Genomic DNA, 19897 nt, shown 5'->3' on the forward strand with positions numbered 1-19897 from the left:
CTTCAGAGGGGTTACACATAGGAGGTTTTAGAACAGGCTAAGAAACGAGCCCTAAGTATCCCACGAGAACAACTTTTGTGCAGTGGCAGCAATAAGAAACAGTGGGGGAGCAAAAGAATACCATGGGTTTTCCATTATAATGCTCACAGTGACAATATTAGACAGTCTGTTAAGAAACACTGGTCGATTGCCTCGACTGAAACTGCAGAGGATATGAGAATGCCCTGTTACACTCGGGGCAGAAATGTAAGGGACTGGGTAGTGAATACAGACATCACAAGTTGGAACGAAGCAACAGTTACACACTTTTTGAAGCCCAAAGTTGGATGATTTAAATGTCTTAACTGTCTCACCTGTCGTTATATGGTAGCGGGGAATAGTTTTTCACATACGCATCTGCATAGTAGCAAGCGATATCTTATCAGACACAAGTGACTTGTACTACACGATATATAGTTTATTTGATTACATGCCCATGTGGCCTTGTATACGTGGGGAAAACCGATAGGACCCTACGGGAACGCATGGCATTACATCGGTCGGCCATCAGGACCGCCATTAGTAATGGAGGTAGTGACCAGTTGGTGGCACCGCATTTTATTCAAGCTGGGCATAATGTATCCAATATTCGATATATCATAATTGATCACATCCCAAAATTGATGCGAGGGGGTGACAGATCCCTGAAACTATTGCGGTGTGAATCCTGCTGGATTTTCAGACTTTGGCCTAAACATAAATTTGGGATTATACTGCTTTTTGTAGAGAGATGTTTTATGATGTATTAGAGTCTAATCCATCTTTCCTGTAGATGTGCTCTGAGCTAGAATGTCTCATACTATCTTAGTCATACCTCCCAACATGACCCTCTCCAGGAGGGACACAATGCTCTGGTCCTGGACTTCCCAGGTAATTTATGATTGGTGGATGCTCCAGAGTTGGGGCTGCAGCACAGTCCAAAATTCAAATAGGGGAACCACACCAACTGCCAGTGAGTCCCAGCCAGTGATGATTGGCAGCGTGTGAAATGACAGTTGGTGTTGCTCCCCTATTTGAATTTTGAACTGCGCTGCAGCCCCGCCTCTTACCAGGGAAGTCCAGGACCAGAGCATTGTGTCCCTCCTGGAGAGGGTCATGTTGGGAGGTATGTATTAGTGTATATGTAGTGTTATTCTTGACGCACGTTTTTCCATGCATCCCTAACATTTTGTAACGTATATTGTTCTGGCAGCGGTTTATTAATTTATTAGTGCAGATGGCCGATCCTTTTAGAACTTGAGTTAGCAATATGTCGACAATGTTTTATGTAAAGGCATTTAGCCATTTGCTGTTGTTTAATTATGATAGCTGTTGATGACAGGTCTATTATTTGCGGTATTCACCGCTACCTTGTTATTGTATGGTGGATATAGCATATTGTGGTATATTGCTTTATGTATGTTTCTCAGTGTATTAGGGATATGATGTGTCTGTAACAACTGATAACAATAGGGTATGCTCGAATGTGAATTTATTGCTTAGTATGCTTGAGACTTGAAGTAGTAAGAACCAGAAATGCCATCTTTTCTAAATGTACATTCTAATTGTTTTTAACTTTTATATTTGTTCTGGTGTCCTGTTTCGTGTTTCGTGTATACACACTACGTTTATTTGTATATTAAACAGTTTCCCGGCGATGGGAGCACAGTGATGACATCATCACTAGGTGCCTCCCTTCCTGGACACCAGGAGAGCGGTCACACGTGGTACGAGGTGGTGGTATAAGTAAGTACTTTGTATGTATTATACTTTTGTATCCTGAAGACGGAGTAATAAACAGGCTCCGAAACGTTAATCAAACTACCTGTTTTGACATGAGTTTATTCACCCGAGGGCCGCTGACTCTGGCAGCCTATATATATAAATATATAGGCCCCCATTTATTAATGATCGCACTTGCAATGCGATCTGGGCATGCCAGTACTGCCCATGATCGCATTGCAAGTTGCGATCATAGTGCCGGTATATATTATCCGGCACATGCAGGGAGAGGTGTTCTGAAAGGAGCCTGTCCCTGCGATGTGCCGGATAGCTGCCGAGGCTGACTGCACATGTGACAGTAACCCTCTGCCGTCTAATCATGTGGTGTGTAGCCCATTGGCTACAGCGGCTAACACCATCTTAGGTCCTGGTATCTGTTAAGGACACATCTGTAGATATACATATACAGTAAGTGTCACATATCAAATTAATCAGTGCAGTCTTCTGGTGCGTCCTAGTTGCATCGCATTGCGACTAAGCAGCATTTTTGGACGAAAGAGATGTCAAAGTGATGCTCAGCGCTATCAGAGTTGCACGGGACCTGGCAGCACACTTGTGCCAGGCGTCTTGGGCCGCATGGCATATTGAGCCTAGGTGTATGAAGTGCATGTCTCCATCCCATCTTATTTATCACAAATGGAAAGGGCACTAGAACCCATAACTTACATACTCAATGTTTGCTGTGGAGTTATTCTGTACTGCATTGGAGTGTTGTTATTTGGCTGCGTGCAGGAAGGGGTAAGCCATTTTATTTATGGACTATACTGAACAGTCTTTACATAATGAATGAGAAGAAGATGCTCTAGCTGCTTTTATCTCAGCAGTATGATTGTGTATAATTATTTGCATTCAATAATAATACAAATAAATACGTAATCACAGTGTATAAAACAATACTACAGATATGCATGTAATAAAAAGGAAAATTACCTTGTAAGACAGAACTTTCTGAAAGCGACAACTGAAATGAGAAATAAGTAGTATTTAATAACTGGAAAATTGACGTGATCATAAATCTTTACTATATAAAAATATAGAGGTAATGTGCATATATGCTTCTAGTAATGTTAGTGTGTGAATATAAAGGGAAATATAATTAGGGCCTACTGCTTTGTCATGTCAACCAACCCAAGAGTGACAAATGAGGTGCCTCAGACCAGAGGCGTCACTAGGGTTGGTGCCACCCGGTGCTGTAATGCATGCTGACACCCCCCCCCCCCCCTCCACCAAAAAAAATAAAAAATCGGGACCAAGGTGTGCAGCTCCGTGAACTCTTCCCCCTTACCAGTCCAGTAGTCATACTGTGCTCCACCCAGAATGCCAGGCGGGCGTGACGTAATTCTGAGTAGCAGTGCTTAAAGTGGTCCTAGAGACGTGGTGGAACTCCCCCCCCCCCCCCAGCAATTTTTCTATAAAAGGACAGCGTGCACCTAAGGCACGTGGCACAAAAAAGGGTTGTGGTCTCGAAAGAAAGGGGTATAGTCACACAATACTATCCCCAATTCAAATTACACCACACATAGTGCCCCTGATTCACGTTCCACTATATAGTAGTGTCCTTTAGTCATGTTATGACACACAGTAGTGCCCCTTTTACACAATGCCCACAGTAGTGCCCCTTTAACACAATGCCCACAGTAGTGCCCCTTTTATACAATGCCCACAGTAGTGACCCTTTTACACAATGCCCACAGTAGTGTGTCCCTTATACACAATGCCCACAGTAGTAGTGCCCTTATACAATGCCCACAGCTATAGTGCGCCTTACACAATGGCCCTAGCAGTGGTGCCCCTTACACAATGCCCCCAGTAGTGTTGCCCCCTATGCAGTGCCCCCAGTAGTGGTGCCCCTTATGCAATGCCTCCATTAGTAGTGCCCCCATTAGTAATGCACCCTGTAGTAATGCCCCCAGTAGTAGTGCCCCCTGTAGTAATGCCCCAAGTAGTAATGCTCCCAGTAGTAATGCCCCCAGTAGTAGCGCCCCCAGAGGTAATGCCCCCTATAGTAGTGCCCCCAGTAGTAATGTCCCATTAGTAGTGCCCCCCATTAGCAGTGCCCCCAGTATTATGCCCCCAGTGGTAGTGCTCCTTACACAAAAAAAAAATAAAAAAATACAAACACAATATTTACCTTAAGTCTCGCTCTTACCTCCGCTGCTGTCTGGTCTGACCGCTCCTCGGATCTATGGGTCATAACGTCTCTCCCATAGTGCTCACTGCAGGAGCCGGAATGCCGGAGCTCAGAAGTGAGCTCCAGCCTCCGGCTACCGCTGCGGGGAAGGAAAGGTATATTTTCCCTTCAGTTTCTGTACCTGGAAGTGACGTAGACTGAGGGCGGAAGTGCTGTTCCCTGCCCATACAGTTCATCAAAAAAAGAAACTTGTATCCTCGCTACGCTCACCACAAGATTATATTCCTACTCTATGCCCACATGGATGGTAGGGAATGACGTTGGACAGTAGCTGATAACGTCAGGATACAAAAACTGAATGGGATATATCCACTTCCCTGAGAGGTGCCCGCTGGTAACAAAATCTCAGCGGGTGCCTGGCAGATGGAGCCTCCTTGCGGCGGCTGGGTAACTCCAAATGGAGGGGGGGGGATTGGGCAGAAGTGTGGCGGCGGGTGGTTGCAGGCATGAGTGTGCAAATTTTTGTGTCACCCTCTTGGAGGGTGACACCCGGTGCGGCCCACACCTCCCTTGTGACGCCACTGCCTCAGACTTGAGCTCCTAACGCTACTTTAGGGCCACTGCTCTAGCTCCCATTTCCCAAAAAAGCAAACCTGCATTGATGGCCCAGCTGAAAAATATAGAATACTTTCCACTTTTGTCCTGCACACCCCTGGAAAATGGTCCTTAAGCGGCTAATGGTTTTAAACAAAATACAAGAAAATATGAGCATCCCAGTTTGAGAAGACCATAAGGAAACAACCCATGACCACAATAAAAGCGTTTTGTGAATAAAACCCCTCTATCCCTACTAGCAGACTAATGATACTCATACTTGGACCAGTTCTGGAGACCCACGCAAATGCCTCTACCTGATGATTCTCCAGGAAAAGCAGCCTGCAATAGTTTGATCATGAATCCTGCACAGTGTAAGGCTACTGATGCAGGTAAGTGTTGCTGGTGCTTTCCCAAACAGCAGCACCAATTTTATTTAGAGCAGTATTTACATTCACAATTAATAAAAACATACAGACCCTACCAGTGTATTTCTTAACAGAATGAAAATGTATTAAATTGTGAAGATCTCAGGGCCTGATTCAGAGGCGCTCGCTATTTGCGAGCACTCGCTCTGAATCAGGGCAGATTTTTTTTTTTTTAAAAAATCCGCCTCCAGGCCGCTCGCACAGCTTTTGCGAGCGGCCTGGCGATTATAGCGACCATCGGGCTTGCGACGAGACCCTTGTGGTAGAGTCTCGGTACCCGCAAGCCCGAGTGAACTTCCTGCTCTTTTAGAGTAAGTATTGTAGAGAAAGGGAATACATTGGAAACCATGACCTGAAGTGTGAAAATGTGTTGGGGAGTATATGAGAAATGCCAAGGAAGGGGAGGCGTCACAGTCATCTGGACTAGAACTGACTGGAGAAAGCAGAATGTTATCATGAAAATGTGGAGAGTCATTGTTACTGTCATATCGGATACTAGGGGGATCTGAGGGTAAACTTTTTGGGGTGTGGGGATCAGCTTTGACTTGCATTGGAAGCAATAAATGGTTCTCATTACTTTGTGTATAATCAATTTGGGGGAGGAATCAATTTAAAGGGGTTGTCTCACATGATATGGGGCAGAATGGGTTGGTGGGTGAGCAATCTAGATCTGGTGAATGTCAATTGGAGAATGAAGGGTGTACATATGTAGAAGGCCTAGCATATTAATCAAATTAATTTTTAAAAATTGTCTCAGGTATTCGCATCCAAAACCATTTTGGTAAAGAGAAAGTGTACTATAGTTTTCAAGCAGCTTCTTCTAACACTGCACACAATCCTATTGACCTATTAGAGAGAGATATTATAGTCAGACCTGAATTTATCTGACTTATAGTTCAGTTGATAGCACATATTTTGTGTGGCCTGCGTTTCAGCTGTTATGTGAAGAGGCATCCTGTATTTCAGGCAGTATAGAGCCCTGAGATGTGTGATTGGTGGCCATCCCTTACCGTGCCAAGCATCATGTGTACTTATACCACTGTGACAGGGGCTCTTTAACCTCCTTTCCCTGACCCCTATGCTGTTTGTCTCCTAGTCCCCAAAATGCATTTTTCCAGCCATTTTGTGCTGTTGCTGAGAAAATACCAAATCAATTACATTTTAAAAACTTGATTTAGATGTTCACCGTTATTTATATTCAGGCCATCAATTTCCTTCATTGGTATAATCATGCTTTTAGAAAGACTTAAACAGACACTATTCATACTAGTAGTGATAAGCATCTTATTCTCTTTGTTCTACTTAAACAAAAACATAACATAAATTAAATGAAGATACAATTTTACCTTTGCGGAAAAGTAGTCTGGACTGTATTTTGGATAAAGCCATAGCAGCACGGGCAGACGACGAACGCTGCTCTAGAGAGGATACAGTGATCAATCACCATGTCTGTTGCTACTCCACATGCATGCAGAGCTACCTAAGAAGGACAAGACACATACAGTTATTACAGGGACAATACTAGAAAGCAGCGGCAGAGGTAAATGTCTAGTTGTGTCACACAGCACTATGAAACTAAATCATAAACGATTCTGTATGCATGTACATTGCTCTGCTCACAAAGCACACAGATGAAAACATTGCATCTTGTGTAAGATGTCAGCGTGTTTGATGTACCTCTGAGCAGGAAGGAGGGTAAAGGGAAAATTCCTAGCCACATGCAAAAAGTGTTTTATCAGTTGTGCCCATCTGTGCAATGCATACGATTGACATAATTGTATCTTTTATGATATGTGCAAGTTACATATACATAGTTGTGTTACTGCTCATCAGCTGTTTTCTGTCAGGTAAGTACCACAATGACAACATGTCATGCCCCAACAACAGCAGACTCATCACTTCTGGGACACAGGTTCTCAAACTCAGGGCCTGATTCAGAGCCGCTCGTTCGCTCCGAGCGATGTTCGCACATCTGCGCATGCGTATGGGTTGTAATGCGCATGCGCCAACCAGTCATTGCAGTCGGAAATCGTGCGCTCGCAAAACAGCGAGGGCCTGCTAATTTGAGTAACAGAATGAGGCATTTGTGGGTGGTAACAGGGGAAGGTGCTTGAAAACGGGGAGTGGAGATCCGAAGCAGGCGTGCCTAACGGTCAAAACGGGCGTTTAATGGGTGTGCATAATTAACAAAGCAGCGTCATCGACCACATCACTTGGTTGTCTTTAAGCCTGAACTGCTCGCAGTGATTGCGGGAAGTAAAACCTACCACAAGCACTGCGAGCAGTTCAGACGCCTTTCGATGTACTCGATTAATCTAATAAATAGCGGAGATGACGTATGATGCGAACGGCCAGGGGGCGTCTTTACAAAATAGCGAGTGCATGTTTCGTTCGCTCGCTCAGACATAGAGGCGTCAACAGACCGCAAAGAGCGAGCGCTCAATTTAAATAGCCGGCCCCTTTTTCTGAACGACCGTTCGCAAATAGCGTCCGGCTCTGAATCAGGCCCTCAATCCTCAGGCCCTCATGTTTTCCATGTCTCCTTACAGAATCACAAATGAAATAATTATCTCCTCCTGTGGATCATTTAAAATGTGTGAGTGAGGAATGACTACACCTGTGCACCTGCTGGGTGACCTGGAAAATGTAAACTGTGTGGGGTCCTGAGGACAGAGGCCCTGATTCAGAGCCAGACGCTCTGACAGAGCGCTCGCTCTGAATCAGGGCCGTCCTTCTCTTTTTTTAGAGCGGCCTCCTGGCCGCTCGCATAGCTGTGGGTAACCACCCACAGCTATAGCGAGTGGCCAAAAAGATGGTAGCGATGGTCAAGACCATCGCGACCATCGGGCTTGTGATGAGACCCTTGTGGTAGGGTCTCGTTGCCGCAAGCCCTGGAGTGCTTTCGGCTCTATCAGAGCCGAGAGCACTCCCACTGACATCACTTGTGATGTCAGTGGGGCCGGCCCCAGACGGTAGGCCTCCTTCTGGGCAGCCACGCCCTCGGCACGCCCACCAAAGGGGGCATGCTGTCACTCACCATCGACAGCACGCCCCCTTTGGTAAGAGACCCATAGCGACGGCTTGGCCGTCGCTATCCGGGTCTCGCGCATGCGCACGACGGAGCCGGGTCCATCGTGCGCATGCGCACTGGGCCAACATCGACCCGCTTGCGAGCGCTCAGCGCTCGCAAGCGGGTCTGAATCAGGCCCAGAGTTTGAGAACTACTGTTCTACGATATATCCCCAATGCACTGTCACAGGATTATACCACATATATAGGACTGTGGGAGAGCCCTATGTAACAGAGGGAAAAGAATAGCTCTTGGATTCATCCTAAACGCTTTAAGCAGATAAACACAGGCTAACTATTCCTAAACTCCAGGGCAATGAAGATGCCCATTAAAAATATTATCCATGCAAATGTCCATGATTTCTAAAACTAACTACTGTACATTCTGTGTATATGGCATCAATTCCCATCACTGTCTAGTATTTTGAGTTAGAATCCAATAATGATTATAAAAAAGTGTTTTAATGTCACAAATTCCAGCATAACCATATCTAGTCATCAGTTCTTGTGTAATTTCTGCCTTTAGGGCATTGTACTTAAAATATTTAGGATCACTTGTTCATACAGAGAAGAGTGTTGTGTAACTGTTTCATTGTTTGTTGTGGATGGTTTTCTGAACAGTTCAGTGGCTATGTTGTTGGCTTTGTCACGGTATATGGATAGGTCCAAAATGAAAATCCCGTCTCTGTTGGTTTCATATGTGAATTTGAGGCTTAAGTCATTGTGATGTTATTCCTTTATGAACATCTCTAGAGTTGGAATCACCATCCCAAACATCGTTGATGTACCTTAATATATTGGCAAAAAGCCTATATACTATCTTTCTAGAAACTATTCTCATGTTGGCATTAAACAAGTACAAATAAAAAATAAAACAGTGCCGGTGTGCCTTTTATAATTTACTTGCTGTTCAATATATATCTGCCATAACTACAATTTTATAAAGTTCCTGTCTGTAGATAAATATTGTGTGTCTAATTAATGCACGTCTGTAAACTTTTGTGGTTGCATCTCAATGGGACAAGGCTTTTCTAGATCACTGATCATAGGATAAGAGATTGCTATGATTTCAAAGGAGTCAATCCTTGTACAATTATTGCAATGTAAAAGAGGAGGAGGTCTTGTCTAAGGTCAGATCTGACTGGCTCATGATAGTGCACTAACACATTACTTATATGTATGGTATTGTGGGAGAATAGGTCATGACAGATTGCTTTCATCACTGGGCTAAAGCACAATGTAGGTCAGCATTCCTCCAACATCTTGGAGTACTCTGTTTACCCAAGCCAGGCCTCTAAGGATGAGAAATTCCACAATGTTATAAGGGTGCACGCCATCGGCTGAACACCAAAAAATAAATGTTTGTTCTTGTTTACAAAGTAGAAACTCTGCGTTATTATGTAGAAATGACAAACCTGTCTGTAAAACTCAAACTCTTTTCAAATTGGTTGTTTTGAGAACATTTTTGTCAGATGACACAGAGCTTCATTTGAATTACCTTGTATAACATATAATGCTGCACGTGTCCAGGAATTCCTCAAAGTAATAATAGAATTCCTTAAAATACTTCTATACTGAGTTAGTAAGCAAAAATAGTAGGAATGATATAAAGGGATAGATCCATTTCACCTGCTAACTTTTCTGTTATATTATCCGTTCTGGGTGTGATGTGATGTCATTGTGGCAAATACTTCCAGAGGAGTTTAGTGAGACCAAGGGAATAGGATCTTAGCACTGGGTCAGCAGGACCTGTTTGTTGAATATATAGCATAGATGGGGCTGGTTTACACTACCTATTTCCCCTCCCCCTAGTTAATGTACCCCTCCCTATTAGGTGCTTTATTGTGTCTCTGGTTTAAAAATATAACAAGCAGGGAGAGAGAAAGGCAAACATGCGGAGGCCTCTAAGACACCATAGGAAGGAGGTCCTTCTGATTCCTACCGGAGGGAGCCCCACCAAACATGTAATAAGGATTAATAAGTCACATTTATAAACATATTTAAAAAATTTAATTAGCCTTTAGATGTGCTGCTACCACCACCTATTTATGCTGCTTTGATTTTATACCTTACAAGAGCCACCTAACAATGCAGACACTATTAATGCTGGCCAGATAAGTGTAATATGATATAGTGGTGTATTGCTTCTGTTTTTACCAGCTATACAAATACAAATCCATGTTGCAATGAAAGAGGTGCAAATTAATTTTTTCTTTTTGAATGCAGGGTAAGTACTGTCTGCTTTTGCACAGGGGCGTAATAACGCATGAGGGAGTCCGTGTGCAGGGGGCCCCCCAAACATATGAATACCGTTCAGTCGCTATTTAGCGCTGCAAGTCGCTTAAGAAAGAATTGCTTTCCAGTCCAATCGTGTGGATCCAAACCACAAAAAGTTATTTATGTAAAAAGAGGTAACACGATGTAAGAGTTAACAATTAAGTAAAAAGCAATTATATAGCACAGCTGATACATACGCATGCGCACTGGTCCCAGTATACAGTCATCAATCCAGAAGTCTGTTGTCGCTAGAAGATGTGTGTACACGGAGGTCAGGACAGGTTTCAGAGTTAACAAAGGGACAAATTGACAGGTTCTCATTGGTTCTTGCTTCTGGTCATTGGTCAGTTCATACGGTGTAATCAGGGGTATGGCTCAGTCTTCCAACAGTTACAATGTGTAGCTTCCCGCCGAAGAACTGGTTAATACTGGCTACAACACTGCATACAAGTTATAACATTCTATTCAATAACTCCCTATCATCCATAACAGATGTCTGCAAATAAACAGGGATTTAATATGATACCAAACATGACATGTCCACTGTATTCTGAACCTTACATCTCTTTTAAGTACATCTCACATCATAATTATTAGCTAACAAATACCTTTAATAACTCTGATTATTATCTATAATGTGTGGGAACCATTTTATATGTATGCATTTGCATATGTGCGTCTGTATATTGAAATAGCAAATGTGCGTCTATGTGTATATACGTGAATATATACAGATTAGTGTCCATGTGTAAGTATGTGAATACGCATATGAGCATCTGTGTGTATATATCTATATATATGTGTGCGTTATGTGCGTCAGTGTATGTGTATTGTGGATTCGCATTTGTGCTCATTGGATTGCAGCGACGCAAAGTAGCGTCCTAGTAACATGTCATCCTACCATAGACGACTATATCGTCAGATAATAATTATAAAGTGATCATATACAATTATTTAACAGTCCACCCTTTGATAGCAAACATAAAACTAACACATTCTATTCTTAACCTTTTTAGTCATGCATAATAAATTATTATTCAATGTTCTAAACGGTATGACACAACTCGGTCATTGAACCATCAATAATGCGTTTCAAGAAAGGGTAAAACAACCCTTATACGCCAACTGCGGATCTATAGGAGACCACTGGTAGGATGTGGGACCTCATCAAACCTATAAAGGAAGTTTGGGGGGGAATTGAGACATTATCTATGATGTTTAACGGAAAATTTACAATATATTTTATGATACATGTCCAAGCCTATTCACATGTTATTATCTGATGGTACATTCAATTTCAGGATTATCAACCTTAGTACCTATACCACTACCACTCGCCACCATTAGGATTTCATTTTTACGGTGTAAATTTTCCACACTTTAACACATCTGGCACATAAACCAATTACTAAAATGACAACAAGTATAAGAATAAGGAGCTACACTAGCAATCATGTCCTGTGCCCACTGCCCTAGACCGCAGAACGATTTTACAGGGTTTAGCCATGAGAACCATTCCTCTACCTTTACCTCAGTCTCGTACAAGAAGGTATTATGGTTCTTCCGAAATTCCCATTTTCAGTTGTAAGATTTCATCCATTCTCCGGTCAATCACCTCTTTGGGGTCATTAGTATTATTGGTGATGTACGTGCAACACTTGACACCAAATTGGGTGGCCAAAGTCACACAATATCCACCAGTAATAGCTGTCAGGTAGTTTAACACTAGCCTATGTTGTACCAATTCCTTTTCATAAGCCTGTAGCTCCTTACCCGAATATCTGAAAGTGTCATCATACATCTCGGTGATGTTGTCTATTAATTTAGCCAGGTCTTGGATGTATCTAAAATTTAAAGTTCCACGAGTGATCTTGGTGGTATCTAATGCTACCAAAATTTGGAAGCCAGTTGTTTCACTAATCAACTGCATGGCTATATGTTCTTCACCAGGGATCACATTTCTTTTGTCACGATGTTCATACTGCGTGTGTATGTATGGGGGCGGTGCGGTTTTATGGATACCAATCATTTCATCATGTGTAAGGGTCATTACCTCTGGGACCAATTTACCTATAAAACATAAACTCTTGGAACTCGGAGATAACCAAGAATATACCCTTCTTCCACAAACATAGTATACATTGTCTGGGAGGACACATGGTATATTATGATCCTGCACAATATCACATAATGTTTCAGCCTGAATAACATTTTTACAATAACCCGTAGGAACTTTTCCAATAGATATCACATTCGGTTTGTTCCTACATCCACGTCTCTGGGGTTTGTCAGTACTGGTGTGGTGAGCCATTGTCTGATCCAATAAGTCTGCTTCCCAATTCTCCAGTCTTTCTATGTATGAAATGTTCAGACACAGCATAGACAGATCTGTGGAGTATTGGCGCAGCTTTAAACTAGGGGACCTGGTAATGTTATACTTCCCGTCTATGGACCTCCCTCCCCGTAATTCAAGGACCTCAGAGAAATTTTATGGGAATGGTACTAATCCTACATTATATTGTCCCTGAGGCACGTGAGTGCACACCCAACATTCAGTCTGGTTTAAGACCTTACCCACTAAGGAATGGTAATCCTCTAAAGGATGCCCACCCAAATACAGATTATTCTTGGACTGGCATCGTTGGATGCATTTCTCATCAACTAGGGATTCACAGTACTCACAGATACAATATTCCTCAGACAATAGCCCCTCACACTGTCTCCGAGTTCCATGGCTAACAGATCTCTTAACAATCCCTGAACTGAGTTTGACCATAGGTTGCCCTGATCATTCTATTGCTCGCTCCTCTGACTCCACTCTATCGACATCACTATCGGCCTCCCTCTCCGTCATCTGTCCTCCGTCACAGAAATAGGAAATCCTGAAACAAATAAGAATGAGAAGAACCCTGGAACAAGAAAAAGAAACATATCGCCACTCCATTACTGGAATAGTAATCTGTACACGTTTCTGGCTCAGGTGTTTTCACTGCAGTCTTTAGTTCTCCCGGAAAAGACTCGCAATCGACAGGTCCACGTTGTCTGTCTCGACTTCGCCTTGTACCTCCTTCGGGTGGTTGACCTTTCTGCAGTGAGTGGAATGGACCCAGGTATATCTCTTTCTGCTACCTTCAAAGATGTGGTACTCGTCATCAACACCTGGTAAGGACCTTCCCACCAGTCTGTCAAACAACCTGAGCGTAAGAAATTTCGGATCATAACATATTCTCCAGGTTCAACATCATGACAGTTTGTTTCTGGCATATCAGGTAACAACATTTTCAGTTTCTGTTGCTGTTGTTTCAGCTGTCTACTCATTTTTATAAGCTATTGCACAGTAACCTCATTATTACTCTTCAAATCATCCTGTGGACTTATAATCAAATAAGGTTGCCTTCCAAACAGTATCTCAAAGGTGGACAGATTAAGAGGAGGTCTGGGAGTGGTTCTGATGCTATGGAGGACGAGCGGGAAGGCTTCTGACCATCCTAATCCAGTTTCAACCATGATCTTACTCAGTTTATTCTTAATAGTACCGTTTACCCTCTCCACCTTGACACTGGCTTGTGGTCAGTAGGGGGTGTGAAGACTACTATTGATTCCCATAAGTTTACACATGTTCTGGAAAACATCACCAGTGCAATGAGTACCCCTATCACTTTCTATGATTCTAGGGATACCGTATTTGCATACAAACTCCTGAACAATCTTCTTAGCAGTATTAGTGGAAGCTGGATATGCCTCTACCCAATTAGAAAATACATCAGTACAAACTAATACATACTTGAGATTCCTGCAAGGCGGTAATTGGATGAAGTCAATTTGTATTACCTGAAAAGGTTCATTTGTCAGAGGGATATGGGATGGCTCGGTTGGTATTGTCTTCCCGACATTTTTACTCAAACAAGTCAGACAGGACACTGCCCTCCTTCCAGCTTGAGAAAAGCCTGGTGCACACCAATATGCTCTGCAACTTACACATATCCTCTTTTCCCAGGTGAGTCAGACCGTGCGCTGCCTCAGGCAGGCTTGGGTATTATGCCCGGGGAGCAACAGGCCTACCTTGCCCATCTCTCCAGAGTCCAGAGGACTCCTGACCACATCCCTTCGATCTCCAGACAGCCTTTTTTCCTGTAGGGAACACAAATCTTGCATTTCAATTAATTTCTGTGTGTCTACTGTCTGGAAGACCATCACTTTGTTAGTTTTTATTTTTACACTTGACCCTGCTGCCTATTTGACAGCTTCATCTGCTCTGTTATTGCCCATCGACACCGGGTCTTCTTTGCATGTGTGGGCTTTGCATTTGATGACAGCTACTGCCTTTGGTAACTGAATTGCTGTCAGAAGTCCTTTTATGTGTTGTGAATGTGCTACTGGTGTGCCTGCTGCTGTTGTAAAGTTCCTAAGATGCCAAAGACCCCAAAATCATGTACTTCCCCGAAGGCGTACATACAGTTAGTGTATATATTAGCTGATTTACCTTCTGCCAACTCACACACTCTCCTTAATGCGACCAGTTCAGCCACCTGGACTGAGTGAGGTGGACAAAGTAGTTCAGTTTCTACAACATCCTCGTCATTTACAACAGCATAATCTGTGCATAATTCTCCTGTGTCTGTCTGTCTATGACAACTCCCATCCATGTAAAACGTCAAATCTACATCTTTTAATGGTGTGTTACATATGTCTGGTCTTGCAGTAAAGGTCTGATTCAAATATTCCATACAATCATGTGTGTCAGTATACCTGCAAAACTCACCTTCAACCAGAAACTCACCTTCCTCCACCCTTTGTGCATCTCAAGGCACATATGGTAAGTACGTTGCTGGATTTAATGTACTGCACCATTTAATGATAATATTTGCAGGTGCCATCAGAACTAGTTCCCATTTCGTGAACCTTGCTGAAGAGACATGTCTGGTTTGGGCAGAATTTATCAAAGCAGATACTGCACGCGGTGTATAGACAGTTGTATCATGCCCTAATAATACGTCCTCGCTCTTATTTACCAGAAGAGCAGTTGCAGCTACACTTCTTAAACACGTCGGGAGTGATCTTGCCACAGTGTCCAATTGTGCACTGTAGTATGCTACAGGTCTGCTAGCATCACCATGTTTCTGTGTGAGGACACCTGCTGCACAGCCATCAGCTTCCGTACAATATAACTCAAAGGGTTTTTCATAATCTGGTATTCCCAAGGCAGGTGCTCTTGTCAAACTATCCTTAAGGTTAAGGAAAGCCTGCTCTGTTTCCTCTACAAATTTCTGGCATTTGGCCAGCTCTTTCCTAGGGTCTGGGAAGTCTGACATAATTGAATGCAATTCTGCTCTCATCCATGAACAATACATTGCTACATTCCTTATAGGAACTATACCATCTTTGTCCGGTTTCCCATTGGGAACTGCTATTGTACGGACAGGATATATACCTACCACATCACTATGTTCAGGATTAATTACTGGCCTTATTGTTTCGGTACTACGGATGTTACCACGGTCTCCCCTAGTCTCACCAATTTCAGCTCCTGCCCCTGCTGGTTGGATCGCTGCCTTTCCTCTCTGTGGAACATCTAGTATATTAACAGCATGTGCAATGGCTGAAATTACAGTGGGTTCATCATCCTCTACAACAAAACTTTCCTTAAGGTGACTTAAAACGGTATAAGTTACTTGTTACAATTTTTTTGTTTTTGGCATCGGCTGTACTTTCACCTGCGGCCGCATATGGCGGCGGAGGTGCGCATGCGCTCTCTTCTTTATGCGCGGTAACGCTACCTGGCAGCGTGGGTACGCTACCTAGCGGCGTGCTGCTTTGCGGCATGAGTACGCTGTTTTGCGGCATGCTACTTTGCCACGTGTGTACGCTATTTTGTCGCGTGAACCCGATACTTTGCGGCCTGTGCACACTTCTGCCTTCCGGACAAATTCACAAGCTTTGTCTCTCAGCTTCCCACTTTGAGTATTTACTCCCACACAACCCTAAGTCACAATCACAGTTTTATACGCAACTATGCGGTGAGTACGCAACCGTGCAGTCCAATCTCACTGCCTATAGATACTATCTACCAATAAGCTTTGCGATTACTATTGTGTGTGTCTGCCGAAAACCCCTTAGTTTTCGCCGAAAACAGAAATCCCTGTTTTTGCTGCCAGTATACCTGCTGTGTATACCTACTCGGTAGTAGTTGTGCCTTGTCAGACACCTACCGGGTCTCTCCTGTCTTGTTCCAACAGTGCCAAAAAAACCCTTTTCTTTTCACATTACAAGCACACGTTCACATTCATATCCAACCTTGTTTTCTGCGCAGAAAAATCGCTTTCCCAAATGACAGTACCTATTCAGAGGTTTTAACAAGTAATCACGCTATAAATACAACAAGACTATCTATCAAAACGATTGCTTAAACATGTGGCAGCAAAACAGGGAAGACACATTCGCTATGTGCGAATCGCCTATTGAAGCGCAAAAATGACAATAAAAGAAACTGACTTTTCTCTCTTGTCCATGGATTCTAATCAGCGCTCCTTAAATTACACAAAAACGGATATTCGGTTTCATAACATAAAGTGCTAAACAGGCTTTGAACAGATTGGTTCTCACCCGTATATGACGCATCCACCCTTTGTTGAGGAAACAAAATCCGTATGCTTTACGTAATTTCCGGTAGCGTGATGAGTTGCGAGCCCGACGTGGATGGGGGAAGAGAGTGACATGGGAAGACAGAGCAGTGCAGATGGGTAAAGACAGTGGTGCGGATAAGGGAATACAGACTAGCACAAATAGGAGACCACACAGCAGTAGGGATTGGGGAAGATAGATTGGTGTGGATGTTGAGGAAGATAGAGTGGTGCGGGTGGGGGGAGGAGACAGAGTTGCACAGTTGGGGGGGACAGAGTGGTGCACATGGAGGAAGAAAGAGTGCCACAGATGAGAGAAAGACAGCAACCTGGCTGTGGAGAAGGCACGAATGCAGGGCGGTGCGACTGGGGAAAAACATTGGAGCGGATGAGGGAACACAGACTATCACAGTTGGGAGACCACACAGCAGTAGGGATTTTGGAATATATAGCAGCATTGAGGCATATAGGGGAAGAAATTGTACATGCATAGAGTATGATATTTTTAAAAATAAGGGAGCTGAACGTGTATTCTAAATGAGATAAATTTATGCAGTGAGAAGGATGCTGGAAGCCAGTGAGATTGTTTTGGTGATCAAATGGGAAGATTGTGGGCACTGAGTGGGATGTGGGAGCCACATAACTGCTCAAACTTCAGTTGCATAGACTGCATGTGTGTATTCCAATGAGCACACAATTCTGGGAATTAGCAGGTCCACCATTTTGTGAGTGACAGCAATCTCCTTCTGTGAGAGTGCTGAATCTGCAGTTAACCACAGGGTGTGATGGCATACCATATCTGTATTGCGCAAGGAACACGTCCATTAAGGCGTCAGCCTTAATGATCGTAATTTCATTGCTTCTTGAAGTTTGAGTGGCAGAAAATCAATGGGTTTTGTGAATTTTCAGATCATGTCTAAGCAGCCTTAATGGGACATGTGAAACCGTAAGGTTTTTTGTCTTTGGAATTTCATAATTTTAAAATGTATTAACTATCAGGGTTTGGATGAGCAAACTGGGCCACCTGCAGGGGAGAAGGGCAACAAAATGGTACACTAGCGCAGGTGGAAGAGGGGACAGCACACAGGAGGTTGGTTTCGGAAGTGAAGAATGTGAGACGGCTGTAGCCGTGTGGGGTAGCGGCAGCAACGGTGGTGCAGAGCAGTGGCAGTGCAAAGGGGGCATCAGTGGGTGACAGAGGGCTCACTGGTAGTGCGTATGCACCTGAGAAAATCAAATCAATAAGTCACGGATGCACGAATGCAGCAGTGAGATCCATCTACGCATCTGTTAAAAATTTAATGTGTAAAAAAAAAAAGTGTAGCCCCACCCCCTAGAAGACAACCAGAACTGGGCTTTGGAACCCCAGTACTGGTTGTGCTAAATACAGGGGACAAACGACGTAGGGGTTCCCCGTATTAAGTACAACCAGCACCAGGCTTTCAGTCCTGGTTGCCAAAATACGGGAGACAGGCTGATATCCCAGGGCTATCCCCAGCACCCCTGGGCGGTGGGTGCTGGGTTGATTGTGTTGTGTGGTGCATATGAAAATATTGTCTCTTGCAGTAGTACTACAGGTCCCAGCAGGCATCCCCGCAAACTGGTACTTGGAGAACCACAAGTACTAGCAGGCGGAGCATTAAGGGCCTGCTGGCACCTATAGTACCCCTGCAAAAGAAATATTAAAATGAAACAAACAGACACCGTTTTTTTAAAGTATTTTATTGTGCCGCACTTTCACCTGGAGGGCAGCGGCCATTAAGCTCTTTTGCGCGGCCGCCGCCCATCCAGGGCTTCCGCGGCGTCTTCATGCTTCAGCTGGTCTCTCCAGCTCCCCGGCCGATGACTGAATGGACGGGGCCTCGCGCTGGCTATATTTAAGCCAGCTGAGGGGGCGGGGCGATGATGTCGCGAGCCGTGACTGGCTCGTGGCGGCCATCTTTGAATTTCAAAAATGGTGCTGAGGCGCGATTTTTGAAAAGGGCACGCTCGGTTATCACCATTGAAGTCAATGGTGAGTACAGCTCATTGGCTGAGAGGTGGAAGGCTCGTCCCTCTCAGCCAATGAGAGCTCAGCACCGTGATTTCTGTATTGAAATCCCGGGCGGAGCTGTCATTCGGGTAGTAGTGTTCTTAGAGAACACTACACTACTTATGTGCGAGGGTCCAGGTATCTCGGTTTTTTTTTTTGCCAAGACCCTGGATTGTGTGAAGAGGACCTGATCCACACATAGGAGGAGGTGAGTATGGAAGTTTTATTACAGGTACTCCCCATTGGATTACCTACCGGAGAAGAGGACAGATTGGCTTCAGGGATACTAGGTGAGTATGTGAGATAGTGTATGCATGTGTGAGTACATCTGTGTGTGCATGTATGTTTTAATAAAATAGTACTTTTCTACGGGTTGTTGTGTTTTTTTCTTTAATATTGCTTTTGCTGTGGAACTAAAAGTACCAGCAAGCCCGTAATGGCCCGCGGATTCAGTATGTATTCCTGACAGCGGCATCCCGGCAGCAGTGAAAATCCCAATCGTCGAAAAGGTAAGTATTGACTAACCTATTCTACCCCCTAACCCTCCCTTATGGGTGCCTAATCCTAACCTCCCCCCAAGTGCCTAACCCTAATCCCCCCCTTCCCCGCCGCCTATACCTAAGTCCCCAGATGTGGTGCCTAACCCTAACCTCTCCCCGGGGGTGCCTAACTCTAACCCTCCCTTCCCCTAGCCTAAACATAACCTCCCGGGGGGTGCCTAACCCTAAGTCCCCCCCGGGAACCCTAAACCTAACCCTTCCCCCCCACGCGGCTGTCCCCGCCCCGCTTACCTTTGATCAGTAAGCCGGGTGTCGGGCTCCCGGCGTAGGGAAAATGACAGGCGTCGGGGACTTCGACGCCTGTCATTTAACCCTTGCCGGGATTAGACAATAGGGAAGCCGACGATCGGGATTCCGTCCATCGGCTTCCCGACTGCTTCCCATGT

General features: G+C 44.1%; 1 protein-coding gene across 3 annotated transcripts in view; it reads right to left on the reverse strand.

The window, feature by feature from the left end:
• The window catches only part of GSTCD (glutathione S-transferase C-terminal domain containing), a 221224-nt gene that overhangs the window by 29016 nt on the left and 172311 nt on the right, over positions 1-19897 (reverse strand). For all 3 annotated transcript variants that reach the window (XM_088479481.1, XM_088479480.1, XM_088479479.1), the window contains exons 9-10: positions 6300-6433; positions 2731-2761 (exon numbers count right to left, since the gene is read on the reverse strand). In XM_088479481.1, coding sequence (XP_088335607.1) covers positions 2731-2761; positions 6300-6433 — 165 coding nt within the window. The remainder of the gene's footprint in view (positions 1-2730; positions 2762-6299; positions 6434-19897) is intronic.

Source organism: Taudactylus pleione, unplaced genomic scaffold (genome assembly GCF_031769625.1).
Source record: "Taudactylus pleione unplaced genomic scaffold, aTauple2 ptg000236l, whole genome shotgun sequence".
NCBI lineage: Eukaryota > Metazoa > Chordata > Amphibia > Anura > Myobatrachidae > Taudactylus > Taudactylus pleione.